Genomic DNA, 18,094 nt, shown 5'->3' with positions numbered 1-18,094 from the left:
TTTTTAGCATTTAATTAATTCTTTTCGCACTATAGTTTCTACACCGGAAACTATTGTGTAACTTTTTACCGGATCTAACCTTACGTTAGAATCTAGTTTTTATTTCCTTGGTTTAATTTATTGTTTAATCGAAGAATCCAAGAACAAATCCTACCGGCTTGTGGTGGAGTGTTCAAGACTATTGTTTAATGCATTCAGGTTCTTTAATCATTATTTAATGCTTTATTTTATTATTTATTTATATTATCTGCCCGGGATGAGTCTGTTTATGCATGATATGTATTTTTGTTTGTTTAGCATGTCTGGCTAATTCGCCTAGATATCGGTATGTAAAGTAAGCGGAATAAGGGATCAAGACTAAGTCGGTCTAATTAAATTTAAAATTAAAATCAATCTTTTTACGGTCTCAATTTACAGGTTTAATAACAAGGTTTTTTACAAAAGTAAAAAAACATAAAGAAGTTAAAATCAATAGAGCGAGAGTTTGAGGTTTTAACTGGACAGTGTAAATTAGGCATTAACTCTAGATCAGGGCGAGAGCAAGTTTTAGAGTTAATTAAATTCTGGTCTTTTCCAAAAAGTATTTTTAAAGATTGAATGTGAGGACGAGAGTTAAGCATTCGAGTTTAATTGTATAACCTAAGTCAACAGAGCGAGAGTTTGAGATAAGGGTGTTTAAAACGGTCAGTGTTTTCTTAAAAAGAGTTTCTGCAACTTTATTGCTTTCAAAAAATGGTTTTTGACTTAATTATAAGTGACAGCTACATTAACATAAAATCATGGTTTATTCAACAGAGCGAAAGTTTGAGATAAAACCTTTAATCAATAAAGTTAACTGAAACGATTTATTTTAAAACCAAGAAACCGACAAAGAATTGATTCCCTAATTACGACGAACTACATACCGATATCCGCTTTATTAATATTTAATCTAGATCTTAGTTTAGTTTTTAGCTTTGCCCCCAAACAATCAACCATTATTCACCTTAGCTTTACGAAGTAACCTTAGATAACGGTATATCGATTCATAAGTCCCTGTGGGATCGATATCTTTTAAAACTACGCGATAGAACTGTGCACTTGCAGTTTGTACCCCATTCTCGACTCACACAGTCGAGCGATCAATATTACAAGACATTTTTCAAGGCACTCCGACTTATTCTGCAAGGCGTTGATCTTAAAGGAACCAAAGGCCAGCTCACAACGGACCCACTCCAGAAAAAGGCCCAAACTAGCTCGCTCGCTAGGCGAGCAATTCCTTCGCCTAGCGAACCCCTCGTTATGACACTCGCCCCAGCGAAGCATCAGATCCAGTAAAAGCCCAAACTAGCTTGCTCGCTAGGCGAGCAATCCATTCGCCTAGCGAAGCTTGCGAATATCAGAATTTCTGGGCTTCCTTCTGAGCCCATTAGGTCACAACAAGAGTATTATAAATAGCCAAGCTTCAGTCAGAAAAGGGGAGGACGAAAAGGGGAAGACAGAGACAAGGACGGACGGAAACCCCGGCATAGAAACCCTAGAGGCTACTTTAGAGAGTTCCGAGTGAAGAAACCCTGAAGGCCGCTCCGAAGCTACCGCCGCCCAACTCCATCCGATACCAAAAGCGATCAGTCTCTTCAATATAGCAGCTTAGTTGCAAGCAGGTTTGCGCATCACCATTGTTTTATGCTTTTAATCGGTAATCTCTATATATATATAAAGCATCATGATTGAAGTTTCGAATATGTAATTTGATTGCACATGCGAATTTAAATATGCTTAAATAGCATGAATGTTTGTCCATGCTATTCCTGTAATCAAGTGCCATACAAGTTCAGGTTTTCGGAGGTCATGCTGCTGTCAAACTCCAAACCCGTGGCCGCTCGCTAGCACATCGCTAAGCGAGCCTGTAGCGAGCATTCGCCGAGCCTTCGCCAGGCGAAGCAGAGGCGAACGGGACAGTGGCTGCTTTGTTTCTTTTCTATTATGCCTCATGTCTATCTAACCAAGACTTATTATAATTCTGCATCATTTGGCCTGAGATTATGACTGTTGTGTTGTAGTGCAATTTTCAATTGTACTTTACTTTGATGCTCTAATCCGTGTGTTGAATTGTGCAAAGGTTTACATATTCCCGAGGAAACGGCCGACTAGGTATCCCATTTTATGTGTGGGAGATCCTTATGGAGAATCACCCTGAATTACTCAATTGTTTAATGTATTCATTTCATGGCGAAGATCCACCCTAATGGCTTAATTGATCTTAATGTATTGACTTTAATGAGGACCTAATTACTTAATCGATTACGGCTATATAATTAATTGCAAAACTTTGCCTTTGAATAAGTGATCTTGGACCTCTCTTTATTGCCTTACGATATTACGGTATTACGGTCATGTCCCGCGAATATGGGGATACCCTTAGCAAAGACCCTTCGATTAAATCATCATGTCCCTTTAATCATAGTCCCTCGGATGTTGTCTTCGAATATATGATTTTGTCCCTCGATGATCCTTCGGTGTAGCCTACGGTTAAATGATGATCGTCCCTTCGAATGCTAAGGTATCCTTACAACTGTTGCCTTCAATGACCTATCGATGACCCTACAATGACCCTTTTACATCCAAAGGATAAAACTACTTACTTCTCAATAGTAAGGACAGTTTTACCCTCATAAGGATAGGAAATGCCCATAACGACCTTAGGAAGGTATAACTCTCAATTACTGGATCATAACCTAAAACATTTTCCACCCCTCACACTTTGCAAGTCCTAGAAAATCACCACTTGGTATACATTCATACTAGAATCATTACCAAGTTATATTTTTCTAAATTGTTTTTCAAAATCAAACGAGATAAATACTTTGTATACATTCATACGAGAATCATTACAAAGTTAAACTCTCTTTTCGAAACATTTTTAAACAATTCACCAACACTTTTCAGACAAAAATATAAGTGATCCAGCAATTAAGAGCCCATGGATAACCATGGATACAAAGGGTGCTAATACCTTCCCTTTGTATAATGTACCTCCCGAACCCAAAATCTATTGAGGTCTTTCCTGTTCTTTTCCACCTTTCCTTATTGGATAAAAGAAAAGTCGGTGGCGACTCTTGTTATCCGCGACATTGCGATAAAAAGCAAAATACCCCAAGTCAGTTCACCGTATGACAGTATGCATGACAAGTGACATGGATTTCATATTTCATCTTCTTCGTTCCATCTTCTTCCTCCCTCTCTTGCTAGTTTTTTCCCAATTCTATTTAGGGTTCTTCAATTTGGAGAGGACTACACTGAAATTGGTTGTGGAAAATGAAATTATTATCATCAATGAATTTTAGACGCTCTTTAAACGAATCTAATTTTAAGATCTCTGGTAATTTGGATTCCAATTTATGAGGGAAACCCATATGTCACAGTGGAGACATGGTTCGTAGGGCCTTAACTGGTACAAACTTTGGGAAACAATTTTGGGGATGTCGTCATTATAAGGTAAGAACGAATTTGAATATTTTCTTCTTCGCTGATTGTTCTGATATAGACCATTTGTCAAATACACAGAGTGCAACACAAGCTGGTTATGGATATTTTGATTGGTTATATGAGGATGTGGTAGATGAGAAAGACCAATTTATGAAGAAGTAAAAGAGTAGGTTGGAAAAGCTAAAAACAAACTTGATGCAACAAAAATGGAGGTAGAGTGTCTTAGGGATACAAATGAGGGACTGAAGCTACAATTGAGGGAATTACAAATTCAAATGAAGAAGATGATGAAATGGAAAAAAAATGGAAGAACATGTTTTGTATTGTTTTGAGTGTGGTGGTATTTAGAATTTTGTAACAAGTGTATGAGATTGAATTAGTTTGAATATGTTTGTATCAGTTTCAATGGCATAATGCTTTGAATCTGTTTGTATCTATTTTTATCTGTTTGTAAGAACATGTCTCTTAATGTTAGCAATTGACATCAGTTAATTTGTGTATCAATTAATGTGTTTCAGTTTATTATGTAGCAATCAATATGTGTTGGTTTATGAATTGTGTATCAATCCATTATGTATCAGTTGGTTTATACCAGAACAAATAAAAGAAGTCACTAATATTATGGATTACAAAGCACAATTGTGATACCAACAATTGTGTATCGGTTGGTTTATACCAGAACAGATAAAATAAGGCACTTAAATATTTTGCATTACAAATATGGAGTAAACCATTAATATTATGCTTTACTAATGTGGTGTAAACCACTAATATTCAACATTACTAATGTGGTACAAAATACACTGCATATGTTCAAAAGGAACCGCGTAGGTTTAAAATACATTACATTTCTAAAACATATGTTCAAACTTAAACTAACAATTCTAAACTGAGTTGAACAAACAAAATGACAAATAACAACTCTAAGTTAAACTAAATTTTCCAGTTTTGTGTGAATCTCTTAGTTGGTGTTGTCCTTCTTGTTGTTGGCCTAATTGCAGTCTTGGCTGCACTCAATCTAGTTGTAGGTCCTGGTGGTACAAATGGTGTTGTTGGACTTCTGACTGGTAGCTTCTTTACCCTTCCATGAGTTGAGTGATGGATGTTTCAGTAGCTGTTTGAGATGCCATCTTAACTGGTTGCTTGTTTGTCCTTCCATGAGTTGACTGTTGGGATGTTTGAGTAGCTACTTGAGTAACTTGTTGGGATGCTTGTTGTGATACTTATTGGGATGCATTAGTAGGTGCTTGTTGGGATGCTTCAGTATATGCTTGTTGGGATGCTTGAGTAGGTGCTTGTTGACAAGCTGGTGTCACCTTACAAGTAAGTTTGTTATGGCTTGTTTCTTACATCTATTACACTTGACAATGAAACCAATTCTTCTCATTTTGCAATCACCATTTAGTGTTCACCATCTTCACATTATACTCTCTACTGCAACTATGAATTTCAACTACCTTCCTTAGCTTCCAAGAATCCTTATTAAGAAACTTAGCACAATAAGCTTCCCACTCACGTCCATCTTTACACCTAGCCCTCACCCTTATCTTGTCATTTTTAGTGAACTTCAAATTTCTGCCAGATTGGACTGCATATAAGGTTATTGCTTCCTTAAAATCAAATTTGATAATAAAATACATCCCACCCCCCATTTGTAATTGGACATGTCTTTTTGTAACTTGAACATTGGGTACTTCTTTCTCCTAACTCCATTGTTATCATCGCTCTCACACTCACTTTCTAGATCCTCACTTTCATTATCACTCCCTTTAAATTCTTATTTGTTTTCTTCCCACTTTTGTTACCTTTTTTGATGTTACCCTCTTGACCATCTTCATTCACATGGTCAATTAGATTATCCATTTCATCTCCCTCAACCAATTCATCATCATACTCATCAGATTCATCATCAAATGCTACCTCCATTGCATTATCATAATTGAAGCTTTCATCCTTATTGTCATCAGAGCTAACATCATCATGCACCTCACCACCAGTTTCCTTTACATCAGTTTCCATTACAAAATTTTCCCTTACATCAGTTTCCCTTACATCAGTTTCTCTTACATCATTTTCCCTTACATCAGTTTCCTTCAACTCAGTTTCCTTCAACCCCTCATTAACTACTTCTTCATACATTGCAGCAAGCACTTCTTCACTCTCATCTATAATGTCATTTTCCTCTACTACTATCTCATCAAGGGGACCATCATAATACTCAGGCTGAGACAATGTGTATTGATTATAGATGTCAACAGAGATCAGCAATCTCTAAGGAACCTTTGTCATCAACCAACACATTCATCCCAAATTTGGGATCCCTGTAATATATATTCTCTATGGCATTATAACCTAAATCCTTAAAACAAACTAACAACTCAAAATAACTCCACCTATTAACATCTATTTTCAAATTAGCTACCTCACCCCCTTCGTACACACTAAATTCCTCATCAACAAATTCACCGTTGTGATAGATTTTTAGATGTAAATATTCATCCATTTCAAACTATGCCCTAAAATAGAAACGAAGAAAAAGATGAATTTCATAAAGTTTTCATAAACCCTAAAACTTTAACATTAAAAATTTGCAGAATAATCAGTTCAAACATACCTCTAATGAGCAATGATGTCTTCGATTTCACCTTCAACGAACGTCTTCGCCTCAAATCGCAGCTGATGCACCTTCAAGAAACGATAATGATTGCGCTAGGGTTTGATGGAAGAGTTTTGAATGTCTCAATTCATTTCACTTTCTTTTTTAAGGTTGCACAATTATATTCCACATCAGCTACACGTGTGCGCCACTTGTACACTAATATTGACTTTGACTAATGAGATAAACAGAAAGGATGAACATGGCACTATTTGAACAATTAAAGGATCAACTTAGAAATTTATAAAAATAAGGGACCAAAATGGATCTTGAGGTAAAGTTAAAGGACCAAAAATGGTATTTTGCCAAAAAATTATTAGCTGACATACTTTGAGTGACATAAACCCTGTTAGGTGATTTATAGGGATGTTAATTTGTATTTGTTAACAGGGATCTCCGTGGAGATCATCTGTTCGGAGCTCCGAAGTCGGGGATCCCCCCGTGGGGATGGGGATGGAGGGAAAAGTTCTTCCGATGACACTTCGGGGCAGAGATCAGAGAAGTATCCTCCGTCCTGCGGATTCCCCGACCTGGCCATATTATTTAACTTTTATATATAATATATTATATAATATATAATTATATAATTTTGCATATATTTTTTTAAAATAATTAATATATTAGGAAATGAAGAGTCAATAATGGATCATTTTGTTTTATTTTTTTATTATATAATTTATTGTTTTACTACCCAACTAGGGATGACAATGGGTAGGGTTTGGGTAGGATACTATAGTACCCGTCCCTATACCCGCAGTTGGAAAAAATCCCTGTTTCAGAACCCATATTCGCTTGGGTAACAATATTGGCACCCGTGCCTGTACCCTATGGATATGTAAGTGTCTGTACCCGTACCCGTTATCTGCATTTCTAATAAAAATAAATATGTCAAGTTTAAAATATCATATTATTTTAAGTTTTTAGCAACATTATAAAGTTTTTTAAAAAATTACTATTAAACTATGAAATAAATGATCACTTATATTAAACATGCAGTAGTTTAAAATTGATGTATTTTTAAAAAATTGACACACATTTATTTTTATATAATAATATAAATTAAAATATATAAATATATATTATGCGGGTATGGGGCGGGTTGGGTACTAAGGTGCTCATCCCCGCACCCCTCCCCGCTTATTTAAGTGGGTAATTACCCGAGCCCATGCCCGTACCCATGTATGCGGTTTTTTACCCTACTTGTTGTGAGTATTTTTATGGGTATCCACTGGGGATGGGTAAAATTGTCATCCCTATACCCAACCTTTAAAAAGTGCATTCATTACATACAATGTATACACTGTCTCCTTTTCTTATTTTCTCAATTCTCTTTGTCTCCTTCATTCCTCATACCCTCATATCCTTTGTTCTCATCACTATCACAACAATCACTCTCATTTTTTCATATTGCTTATGATAATTACTCTTCAACTCCACTATACTTCAATTAGTAACATGTTTTTCATTCAATTAGTAAATTAGTGGTTATGTTTTTGTAACTGCAAGTGTTTTTGTATTTTTTTATTATTGAGGCAAGATGTGTTTTTATTTTAAAAAAAAGATTTTTTTTTGCAAAATATATGTTTTTAAATAACAATAATAATAATAATAATAATAACAAAATACTAGTGTCATAGTTTTGATCGAAAAGTATAAATTTTTTTAAAGATTCGATCTTCGTGGATCTTCGATTCTCCGTGGGGATGGGGATGGAGAAAAACATTCCCCTGTGGCAGGGATCAGAGATGGGGATGGGAAAAATATTGGAGGGGAGGGGAATGGGGAAGCATCCTCCGCACATTCCCTGCCCAATTGACATCCCTATTGACTTTTATCATTTTTGCATGTCATTTTTTTTATACTTATTAATTTAACCAAAATTAATTTTAAAAAATAAATCAAAATAAAAAACTAAAAGAGGTACATCAAACAAATTAGGGTTTTCATTTCTAACCCTGAAACGGCGATCCAGTGACAGAGGGGAGTGGAGAAAAAAATGGTGAAATCCTCGAGCCTAATAAGATCGTGATATCTACTAGGATGATACGGTGGATCTTCGATTCTCCATGGGGATGGGGATGGAGAAAAACATTCCCCTGTGGCAGGGATCAGAGATGGGGATGGGGAAAATATTATTGGGGTGGGGTGGGGTGGGGGAGGGGAATGGGGAAGCATCCTCCGCACATTCCCTGTCCAATTGACATCCCTATCAACTTATATCATTTTTACATGTCATTTTTTTATACTTATTAATTTAACCAAAATTAATTTTAAAAAACTAATAAAAAATAAATCAAAATAAAAAAACTAAAAGAGGTACATTAAACAAATTAGGGTTTTCATTTCTAACCCTGAAACAACGATCCAGTGATAGAGGGGAATGGAGAAAAAAAATGGTGAAATCCTCGAGCCTAATAAGGTCGTGATATCTACTAGGATGATACGTAGGGAAGAAGGTAGTCATCATGAAGAACTTCGATGACGAAACTTGTAAACATGTTTAAGGTCATTGCTTGATTGCAGAGATCAAGAAATATCCAAGTAAGGTAATCAAGAAGAAGAAATATCCAAGTAAGATAATCAAGAAGGAAGGATTAAACTAATAAAAACACTAAAAAATTGCATGTGAAATCACTGGATGCCTACCGGTACACTTTGGTTATTGATCTCAAGGAAGGAAGTTGTTCCCATTGATGCTCTTCAGAGTAAGGGAAGAAGATGGTTACTTTAAAGGAGGTTAAGAAGATATTGGAAGAGAGGTTCAAAATTGGGAAGAACGTGTGATTTTTCACTAAGTTCGGGTTTTTGATAACTTGTTGGTAATTGTTTTAAATTTGTTTTGAGATAGTAGGTTCTAAAACCATTGAAATGACCGCATATTTATTAGGTGCGTAATTGTATTAATTTAAGAAAATTCAAGCTTAAATTGTAGATTATGTATAGTTTATGTGATTGAAGACAAAAGGGATCAATTATCTACGGTTGAAGACTTTAATTGTGGACTAGAAATCCCCAAAACTTGTTAGTATATAAAAGTTGAAATAAAAGGGTATTTATGAGACGTGTTATCTCTTAGTATTCAATTATGGCTTGAGCCTGATTTATGTCAAACCTTCATTATCTACATGTACATAATCGATTGTAGTCTTGCCATAATTGATTATGGACTTGTCTTGGATCCTTCCAAACTTTATTTTTTGCAAATATCTTCTACTATAAAAGTAGGTCATGTGCTTATTTGAAAACACACAAGAAACTAAAGAAAAAAAAACCATCTCTTTCACTCTCACCCTGTTCTTATATTTTTATATACACTTCATATATTTTTTGTGTTGAGATAGAGTAAATGCTAAATAGTAAACTTGCGTAACCATAGTTTAATTTTTAATCTATATTGTAAAATTGAGATAATGTTATTCTCTTGAACTGATATAATATAAAAGTTGTAAAATGAATTAAAATAAAATCATGGTTTAAGAGGTTGTGGTTAAACCTGTGATAAAAGTTTAGTTGATAGTAGAAAATCTCAAAATACTATCCTTGAGGATTAGAATAGGTCATCTAATTTTTTGGCTGTGAATCAGGATAAATCTAGTGTGCTCCTTTCTTATCACTTATTTCTTTACTTTATCGTAATTATTTTCTTGTTATTGTTTAATTTTCTACCCTCTTCTTAAAGTTAACTCAATTAAAAACCTTTAAGCAGTTGGTTTTTTTTTATACAAACCACTCTATGGGTCTTGCTCTTGCATTGTCTCTAATGATTGTTTTATTCTTGCTCGCTCTTGCTTCTCTAATTCTCTCTCATGCTCCATTATATTTTATTGGAGTTTTTTTAATTCTTTTTCTCTTTTGTCACTTTTTTTAAAGGGATGCAAAAATATGATTAATCAAACCATATTACTAAATTGAGTTTGCATTGCAATATAAAAAAACTGAACCATTAAATAGTTAATGAGTTGAACCATTTAATATAAATAATCCTAATTCAGTTTTAAATCCGTTCTTAACCAATTTTCTTTTATAAACTAATTTAATTATATAAATAAGTTTTTCATAAAAAAAGAAGAAAAACAAGTGGAAAAAATTGGAAATGCAAATAAATAAATAAAAAATATAAAAAAATTCCGAGAAATTTTTTTTCCAAAAAAAGTGATTTGTTTTGAATAAAAAAAGTTTTAAAAACAAAAAAAAAATATTTCGAGAATTTTGTTTTATTTGATTTCAGAAAAACAAAAAAAAACATTTCTAGAAAAAAATTCAGAATTTTTTTTTCTGAAAAAAAAATATTTTATTCCAAATTTATTTTCTGAAATTTTTTATTTAGAAGTCTTTTTTTCCTAAAACTAAAACATTAAATTTTTTTCTGAAAACAAAAAAAAAGTTTTACAAATTTTAATACAATTTAAAAAAAAAATTCCGAATAAAATACAAAATTTAGTTTCAAAAAATTAAAAAAATTCTTCTGAAAAAAAGTTTATTTATTTAAAAAAAAAATATATTTTTCAAAATATTCTGAATTTTTTTAATTAAAAAATTAATTTTAAAAGAATTTAAATTATAAAATTGGTTTTGAATTACAACTCCATTATAAACTAATTTATAAATACAAACTAATTCTAAACTAATTTTAAATTGAATTAAAACTATTTTACAGGTTAATAAATTCTTATTGAAATAGTTATAATAAACTAAATTAAAATCATAAATATTGTTTGGTTTAGTGTAGGTGATTGTTGTAAAATATTTTACTGATATATTAAAAAGTTTTTCTTACATGTTACATCTACATGCTTTAAATAAGAGAGAATAGAAAACCTAATGGACTTTGACTAATGGACCTCATTACTAATAGAAATAATTACTATTTACAATCTAATATTTACAACACTCCCCCTCAAGCTGGTGAATGGATATCTATCATTCCCAGCTTGCAAGTAAGTTGCCTGAATCTTTCTGTTGGTAAGCCTTTTGTTAACACATCTGCCAGCTGATGCCCGGAAGGAACGTAAGATGTAGTTATCAGTCCACTATCCAACTTCTCTTTGATAAAATGTCGGTCAATCTCAATGTGTTTAGTCCTGTCATGCTGAACAGGATTATGAGCAATACTAATAGCCAATTTATTGTCACAAAACAATTTCATAGGACCTTCACATTGTATCTTCAAGTCTTCTAGAATTTGTTTCATCCACAATAGCTCACAAATTCCTAGTGCCATAGCTCTAAATTCTGCCTCGGCGCTTGATCGAGCAACTACACTTTGCTTCTTACTCTTCCAAGCTACAAGGTTACCACACAGAAAAGTACAATAGCCTGACGTAGATCTTCTGTCACTCACTGATCCGGCATAATCCGCATCAGTGTAAGTCTCCATAGTTAGATTTCCACCTCTTTTAAACAAAAGTCCTCTCCCTGGAGTTGCTTTAAGATATTGTAGAACGCGGTCTACAGCCTGCAAATGTCTCACCCTCGGATCATGCATGAATTGGCTCACCACACTGACTGCATATGCCAAATCTGGTCTAGTGTGTGCCAAGTAAATCAATTTTCCCACTAATCTCTGATATTGACCCTTGTCAACTTTGTCACTTTCCTCCTCAAAGCTTATCCTGTGATTTTGTTCAATGGGAACACTTGCAGGTTTGCATCCAAGTTTGCCAGTTTCCTGCAAAAGATCAAGCACATACTTCCTTTGAGAAATAAAGATGCCTTGCTTTGAGTAGGCTACCTCAATTCCCAAGAAATACTTGAGTTGCCCAAGGTCTTTCATCTCAAACTCTGCTGATAATTTCTCTTTGAGGAAATGTCTCTCAATCAAATCATCTCCTGTAACAATAATATCATCAACATACACAAGAAGTACAGTCAGTTTTCCTCCTTGTGAATGTTTAAAAAATAAAGTGTGGTCTCCTTGACTTTGCTTATAGCCCAAACACTTCATTGCCTTTGTGAATCTTCCAAACCATGCCCGAGGGGACTGCTTTAGTCCATATAAGGCTTTCTTCAATCTGCAGACCTTGTTAGCTCCATTTGTTATGCCAACACCTGGTGGAATCTCCATATACACTTCTTCCTCTAAGTCTCCATGCAAGAACGCATTTTTAACATCAAACTGTTGCAATTCCCATCCACATGAAGCAGCAAGAGATAGTAAAATTCGAACAGTATTCATCTTTGCCACTGGGGCAAATGTCTCCTCATAATCAATACCATACGTCTGAGTATAACCTTTTGCCACTAGTCTTGCTTTGTACCGATCAAGTGTACCATCAGATTTGTACTTTACAGTATAGATCCATCTGCATCCAACTGGACTTTTGTCTCTTTTCCTTTCAATAATCTCCCAAGTACCATTTTTTTCAAGTGCTCTCATTTCCTCATCCATAGCTTGGACCCAATTTCTATTTTGCAATGCTTCTTCAACAGATGATGGGATTTTCACAGAATCAACAGCTGCAATAAAACTTTGATATTGTGTGGAAAGATGTTTAGTGGAGACATATTGAGAGATAGGGTGTCGATATAGGGAGGGACAAGATCTTTTATCCTTCCTCAAAGCAATGGGTAAATCAACTGGATTAGTGTCACAAGTATCAGAAATGGCACAATCATCACTAGAGGAATCATTTTCAGTACTTACCTCCGGTTCAGGCGATTGAATTTGTTTCTGGAGAAGGTCAGGTTTACTTCTTCTCTGATACACTAGAGTTGGTGCTGGAGGTGCTGATTCCTGTAAAACAGAAGGCCTTGAAGGACCAGGAACACTTACTGGCTCAGATTCAGGTGTTGAACTAGGACTCAAACTCAAACTAGGTGACAACTCGGGTTCAAGAGAGGGAACACTGATAGGTGTTCTAGGGAGGCTAGGACCAAGGATCAGAAACTCGGACTCAGACTCTGACTCTGACTCTAAGTCACTTATGTTCTCCCCCTGAGACTGAGAACGAGTGAAATATGACACATTTTCATGAAAGGTGACATCTTTGGAGACAAAGAATTTTTGACTCGGAGGATGATAACATTTGTACCCTCTTTTGTTGGGTGCATAACCCAGAAAGATACATCTGACAGCACGGGGATCCAATTTGTTGCGATATTGTTTGTGAACATGAACAAAAGCAACACAACAAAAAATGCGAGACTCAAGAGTGTGTAAGATAGGAACATATGGAAAACGTGAAAGCATAAATTGGGCAGGACTTTTATTACCTAACACTCGAGATGGGACCCGGTTAATCAGATAGGCAGCAGTAAGAATTGCCTCACCCCAATAAGAGGTAGGAACAAACATTTGAAAAAGGAGAGATCTAGCAACTTCAAGTAAATGACGATTTTTTCTTTCTGCGACACCGTTTTGTTGTGGGGTGTCAACACATGTGAATTCATGGAGAATGCCATGTTTACTAGTGAAGTTGGAAAAGGTATGATTGACATATTCTTTACCATTGTCAGAACGAATTCTTTTTATGCCTTTCCCAAATTGCGTTTGTACCATATTATAAAATTGGATAAATATTTGTGGTACTTCGGATTTAGTATTCATCAAGAAAATCCAAGTTACCCGAGTACAATCATCAATAAATGAGACAAACCATTTTGCACCAAAAATATTAGAGGTAGGGACAGGTCCCCAAACATCAGAATGAATCAAATCAAAAGGTTCATCACTTTTATTAAAACTGGAAGGAAAAGATACACGATTGTGTTTTGCCAACTGACAAACATCACACTTAAAAGACTCAACAGAATGGTGTAAGAACAACGACGGAAACATAGACTTAATTATATAAAATGGAGGATGACCGAGACGCTTGTGCTGAAGCCAAATTTGTGAGGCTGAAGAGGAAGACTGAGACTGGAAACAGGAGGACAATACCTTTGGATGGTCATCAGAGAAGTAGTATAACCCTTCCTTTTCCTTAGCAATTCCAATCGTCTGCCCCGTGGTAAGGTCCTGAAAAACACAATGGGACATAGAAAAAATTACTTTACAATTCAGATCACGGGTAAGCTTATGGATGGAAATTAAATTGTGGGAAAGTGTGGGAACATGAAGCCCAGATTGCAACTGGAATGGAGGTTGCAAGTCAATATTTCCAGTGCCAACAACACAAGCATGAGAGCCATCAGCAACAGTGATATAAGGAATACTCGAAGGTGTGGTATAAGAGCATAATAATGTGGAATCAAATGTCATATGATTAGTAGCACCAGAGTCAAGAATCCACGCATTCTTAGGAATATTACCACAAACAGTAAGAGATCGGGAACACAAACTCTTACCAGTAACTGCTAGAGACCCAGAACAAGAAGGCTTACTCATGGAGTCAAGAATAATCTCAGCCATTGAAAGGACAATCAAGAGAAAACAAACCAAGAAACAGGATGGGTTAGGGTTTCAAAGATGAGTGAACAAAAAACAAGAAGCACGATGTGCTACAACACAAAACAACAATGACCCAAACACCCAAAAACAACAACAAACTGCAAGCTGCAGTAAAAAAAAAGACTCCGCTACAAGGCGGCTAGGGTTTAGGCGGAAGCGAATCCCCCAAAATCGGGAGCTCTTGATACCATGTTGTAAAATATTTTACTGATATATTAAAAAGTTTTTCTTACATGTTACATCTACATGCTTTAAATAAGAGAGAATAGAAAACCTAATGGGCTTTGACTAATGGGCCTCATTACTAATAGAAATAATTACTATTTACAATCTAATATTTACAACAGTGATGAACCATGAATACTTCTTCTTTTTCTTCTCAGCTCTTCTATCTTCTTCTTTCCTTCTTTTTCTCTTCATTTTCTTTCTCAGCAACTTTGAATTTTTGTGTGCAACTTCTTCAAATATTAGAACACCAGTTTGTGATGATTCAACATTGATTAGAGCATCATCTTTGTTTCTTGATTTTTTACTTTCCATTTTCTACTGTAACATCCTTTATGGTTGCAACCAGTTGCTCTTCTCCTAGGATGTCCTCGAAAAAGGTGGAAAATATGTTCCTATAAATTCCAAAATGATTCCACCCTCACTTCCTCTAATACTTTCTAAGCTCATTTATAAAATTTTCCACAAATCTTTGTTATCAGTCTTAAACTCCTCAAGCTCTTTTCTCGTGATAAAGTCTTCAGTAGGAGGATGCTGTTGTGAAGTTGTAGCATTCAACTTCTCATTGACGCCTCATTCAACTACCTCTTATTCATAGTTTACATGCCTTTGCATCCTATAAGGATCCCATTTTTATGGCATAGATTGGTGATGACATCTCATTTGTGCAGGAAACTATTCCCCAATGCATGGAGATTTGACATCGCACTGCACCAGCTCCACGTGATAGAGGCATTAAGGTGACACATCTCTGTTTGTCAAAGGCAAAATCTAGTGCATAGAGTTAAAATAAATCATACACAAAATTTGACAACAAATAGAGAAACACCTAAGAAATCCTAGTTTTTTTAAGGCAAAACATCAAACCCTCCTTATCTTAAGAGACAAGAAACATCAATCTTCCTTATCTTAATATGTAAAACTACATACTTATTAAACCATCTTTCTCTTCATAGTTCAATTAGATAAATTCATAGGTTTCATAATACATTTAACACACAGATTGATGGATTAGGCCATTATCTCATCATCATTCCATAACATATTCTTTAAAATTTTGAATAACAATGACACTTTCTCCTAATACAAATGTCTATATTGCATATCTTTATCTCATTATTTTTTCAAAATAACATCACAATAGATGTTTTAAAATCACATAACAATTGACTTTTTTTCTATAAATACAAAAGTTTGTCTTGCCATGTCATTTTCTTATTATTCTCATGTTATAAGCATATATGTAAATATGTAAATTCATAACTCTTGTAACTTATATACCATACAAATCAAGGTCTCATTCTAACAATACACAGATTTGTTATTAGTTAGGAAACATGAAGGATGAATATTTAAAATTTCAATATTCTAGCCTCAAACCTCATAACCAGGATTTACTTTTTGTTGTACATCTCCATAACTTTCCAACTCTTCCATGTCTTCCAAACTCCCTAAAAAGAGAGGAAGTCTTTGGTGAAGTTTAACCGGTTGAAGTGAAAGAATCCTGCTTTTTCCATCAGACCCTCTTCCACCAGCTTGCTCCACAATGAAACTAAGAGGGTTTGCTTCATATACAAGACGAAGATGGTCCCTCGGATTCATAGCCACACCTCCATACAACAAAGTTCGGTGGAGATCCGCCACCAGAGAACATATATACCGTGCTGAGTACTTCTTAGGATATTTACCTTTTCCTTGTCTCACAGTATCTATATATTTCCTTAAACCTTCAGGCCAATCAAAATATCTCGCATCATTCACCGAATATATTTGCCCTGGGTGACAAAACAAGAGATCAGTCGACAAAATAAATTTAGTGGCGGCATGAATTGACTTATTTGATCTTATCTACTGATATAAACACTTGTGAGATGAAAATGTTACCGCGGAGAGGAATTTTAATGTTTGGATTTGTGAGAATGAAGTCTCCGGTTGAGCGGTCGAGCGTGAATGCATGTGTACCAGAGCCAAAGGTAATGCAGAGTATAGTTGCAGATGAATATAGAACATAGCCAGAAGCTATCAGCCTATTCCCACTTTGGAGTGAATTCAGCAAAGCCTTCTCCTCAGTTGGCAGATTATCTAGCTCCTCAAGGCGCCTATAAATACCGAAAATAGTACCTGTTGGAATGGATGCGTCGATATTTCGAGAACCATCTAGGGGATCTGTCACAACCACATATGGACCGTCGTCACTTATCCAGGTTGGTAAATCATTTTCTTCCGAAGCCATGACAGCAACTTTTCCAGATTTTTCAAGTGAGGACAAGATCATTTCATTCTGCAATGATGCATGGTGAGGGGATATAACAAGTTGGTAAATAATGGCTAGACATAATTTGGATGTAACAAACAACATCCACCAACACCTCTAAAAAAAGATATGTCTATGTCTGTTTCAACCAACACTTGTGATTACATTCAATTTATTCATTTTTCATATTATTATCAATATCGACATGTCTCTGTGAGTGTCCGGAGTCGGTCTATGCCCAAAAATTAAAACCAATTCTGATATGAGATCAAAACCTTAATAATTCATTTAATAACATTCATAAAACTAAGCATGTTAATCTAAAAGTAGAAAACAGAACCCAAACTTATCAAATTTAAGAGGGAAGAATAACAGACCGAGATAATATCAAGAGGCTTTGGAGTATCCCTATCAGAAGAACCAGTGTTTGGCACATGAGTAAAACCTGTTTGTTTTCCAATAGTATAATTGAAAGGAGAAGCAACAAGAGCTGCAATTCTCTTGCAAGCATACTGTATGTGATCAATCAACACCACCAAATCATCGTTCACACCTATTCCTCTTCCCTTACCCAAATACTCTATCAATGTGAAAGACCCATCATCATGTGATACTGTGGATGAAGATGAAGAAGAGTTACCCAAGGCAAGTAGTGGTTTCGCTCTGATTCCAACAACAGGAACTGAAGACATTGTTGGGGAGTAGAAAAGGGTGGGGGTTGTTGATTGGAACTTTCGAAGCTTTGGTTGGAAGGTGAAAAGTTGAGAGAAGGGTGGTGTTGTAGCTGAATGCATACTGCTAAAACTTATCCAAGTTTCATAGAAATGTTTTCGTTTCCATTTGCGGACACATTTTCCCCCAATTTGTACGGGTTCTTTTTTATATACCAATATTTATTGACTTTAATATAGATGCATTCAACACCTTTTTTTTTATACAAATAACATATATATATTTTTTTTAATTTATTCGCAAAATAACTTATGTTTTATTTTTTTTAATTTATATACTTTTAAATTTAAAAAATTAAAATAAAGTGGTGGTGTCAGATGAATTAGCAACCATCCCAGTGGTGTCAATTGAATTGGTGAATATATATATA

At 34.9% G+C, this 18,094-nt stretch overlaps 2 protein-coding genes across 2 annotated transcripts in view; one reads left to right on the top strand and one right to left on the bottom strand.

The window, feature by feature from the left end:
- The window catches only part of LOC127101414 (uncharacterized), a gene marked incomplete at both ends in the record, with an annotated part of 89,379 nt that overhangs the window by 6,795 nt on the left and 64,490 nt on the right, over window positions 1-18,094 (top strand). The gene's annotated exons all lie outside the window — the stretch shown is intronic.
- LOC127101415 (fructose-1,6-bisphosphatase, chloroplastic) lies at window positions 15,979-17,868 on the bottom strand. Its single transcript, XM_051038841.1, has 3 exons — window positions 17,370-17,868; window positions 16,623-17,019; window positions 15,979-16,513 (listed from the first exon to the last, which is right to left on the bottom strand). Exons 1-3 carry the CDS (start codon window positions 17,784-17,786, stop codon window positions 16,113-16,115), a joined length of 1,215 nt encoding a protein of 404 aa, XP_050894798.1. The 5' UTR covers window positions 17,787-17,868; the 3' UTR covers window positions 15,979-16,112.

The sequence above is a fragment of the Lathyrus oleraceus genome, chromosome 7 (genome assembly GCF_024323335.1).
Source record: "Lathyrus oleraceus cultivar Zhongwan6 chromosome 7, CAAS_Psat_ZW6_1.0, whole genome shotgun sequence".
Taxonomy (NCBI): domain Eukaryota; kingdom Viridiplantae; phylum Streptophyta; class Magnoliopsida; order Fabales; family Fabaceae; genus Lathyrus; species Lathyrus oleraceus.
Note: the sequence above shows the minus strand (reverse complement) of the source record. Positions and strands in the feature narration are given on the sequence as shown.

Coding starts and splice junctions, on each gene's coding strand:
- LOC127101415 (XM_051038841.1), bottom strand. CDS start 17,786: ATGCATTCAGCTACAACACCACCCTTCTCTCAACTTTTCACCTTCCAA. Junction 17,020..17,369: donor AGCCTCTTGATATTATCTCG/GTCTGTTATTCT, acceptor GCATCATTGCAG/AATGAAATGATCTTGTCCTC. Junction 16,514..16,622: donor CATTAAAATTCCTCTCCGCG/GTAACATTTTCA, acceptor TTTGTCACCCAG/GGCAAATATATTCGGTGAAT.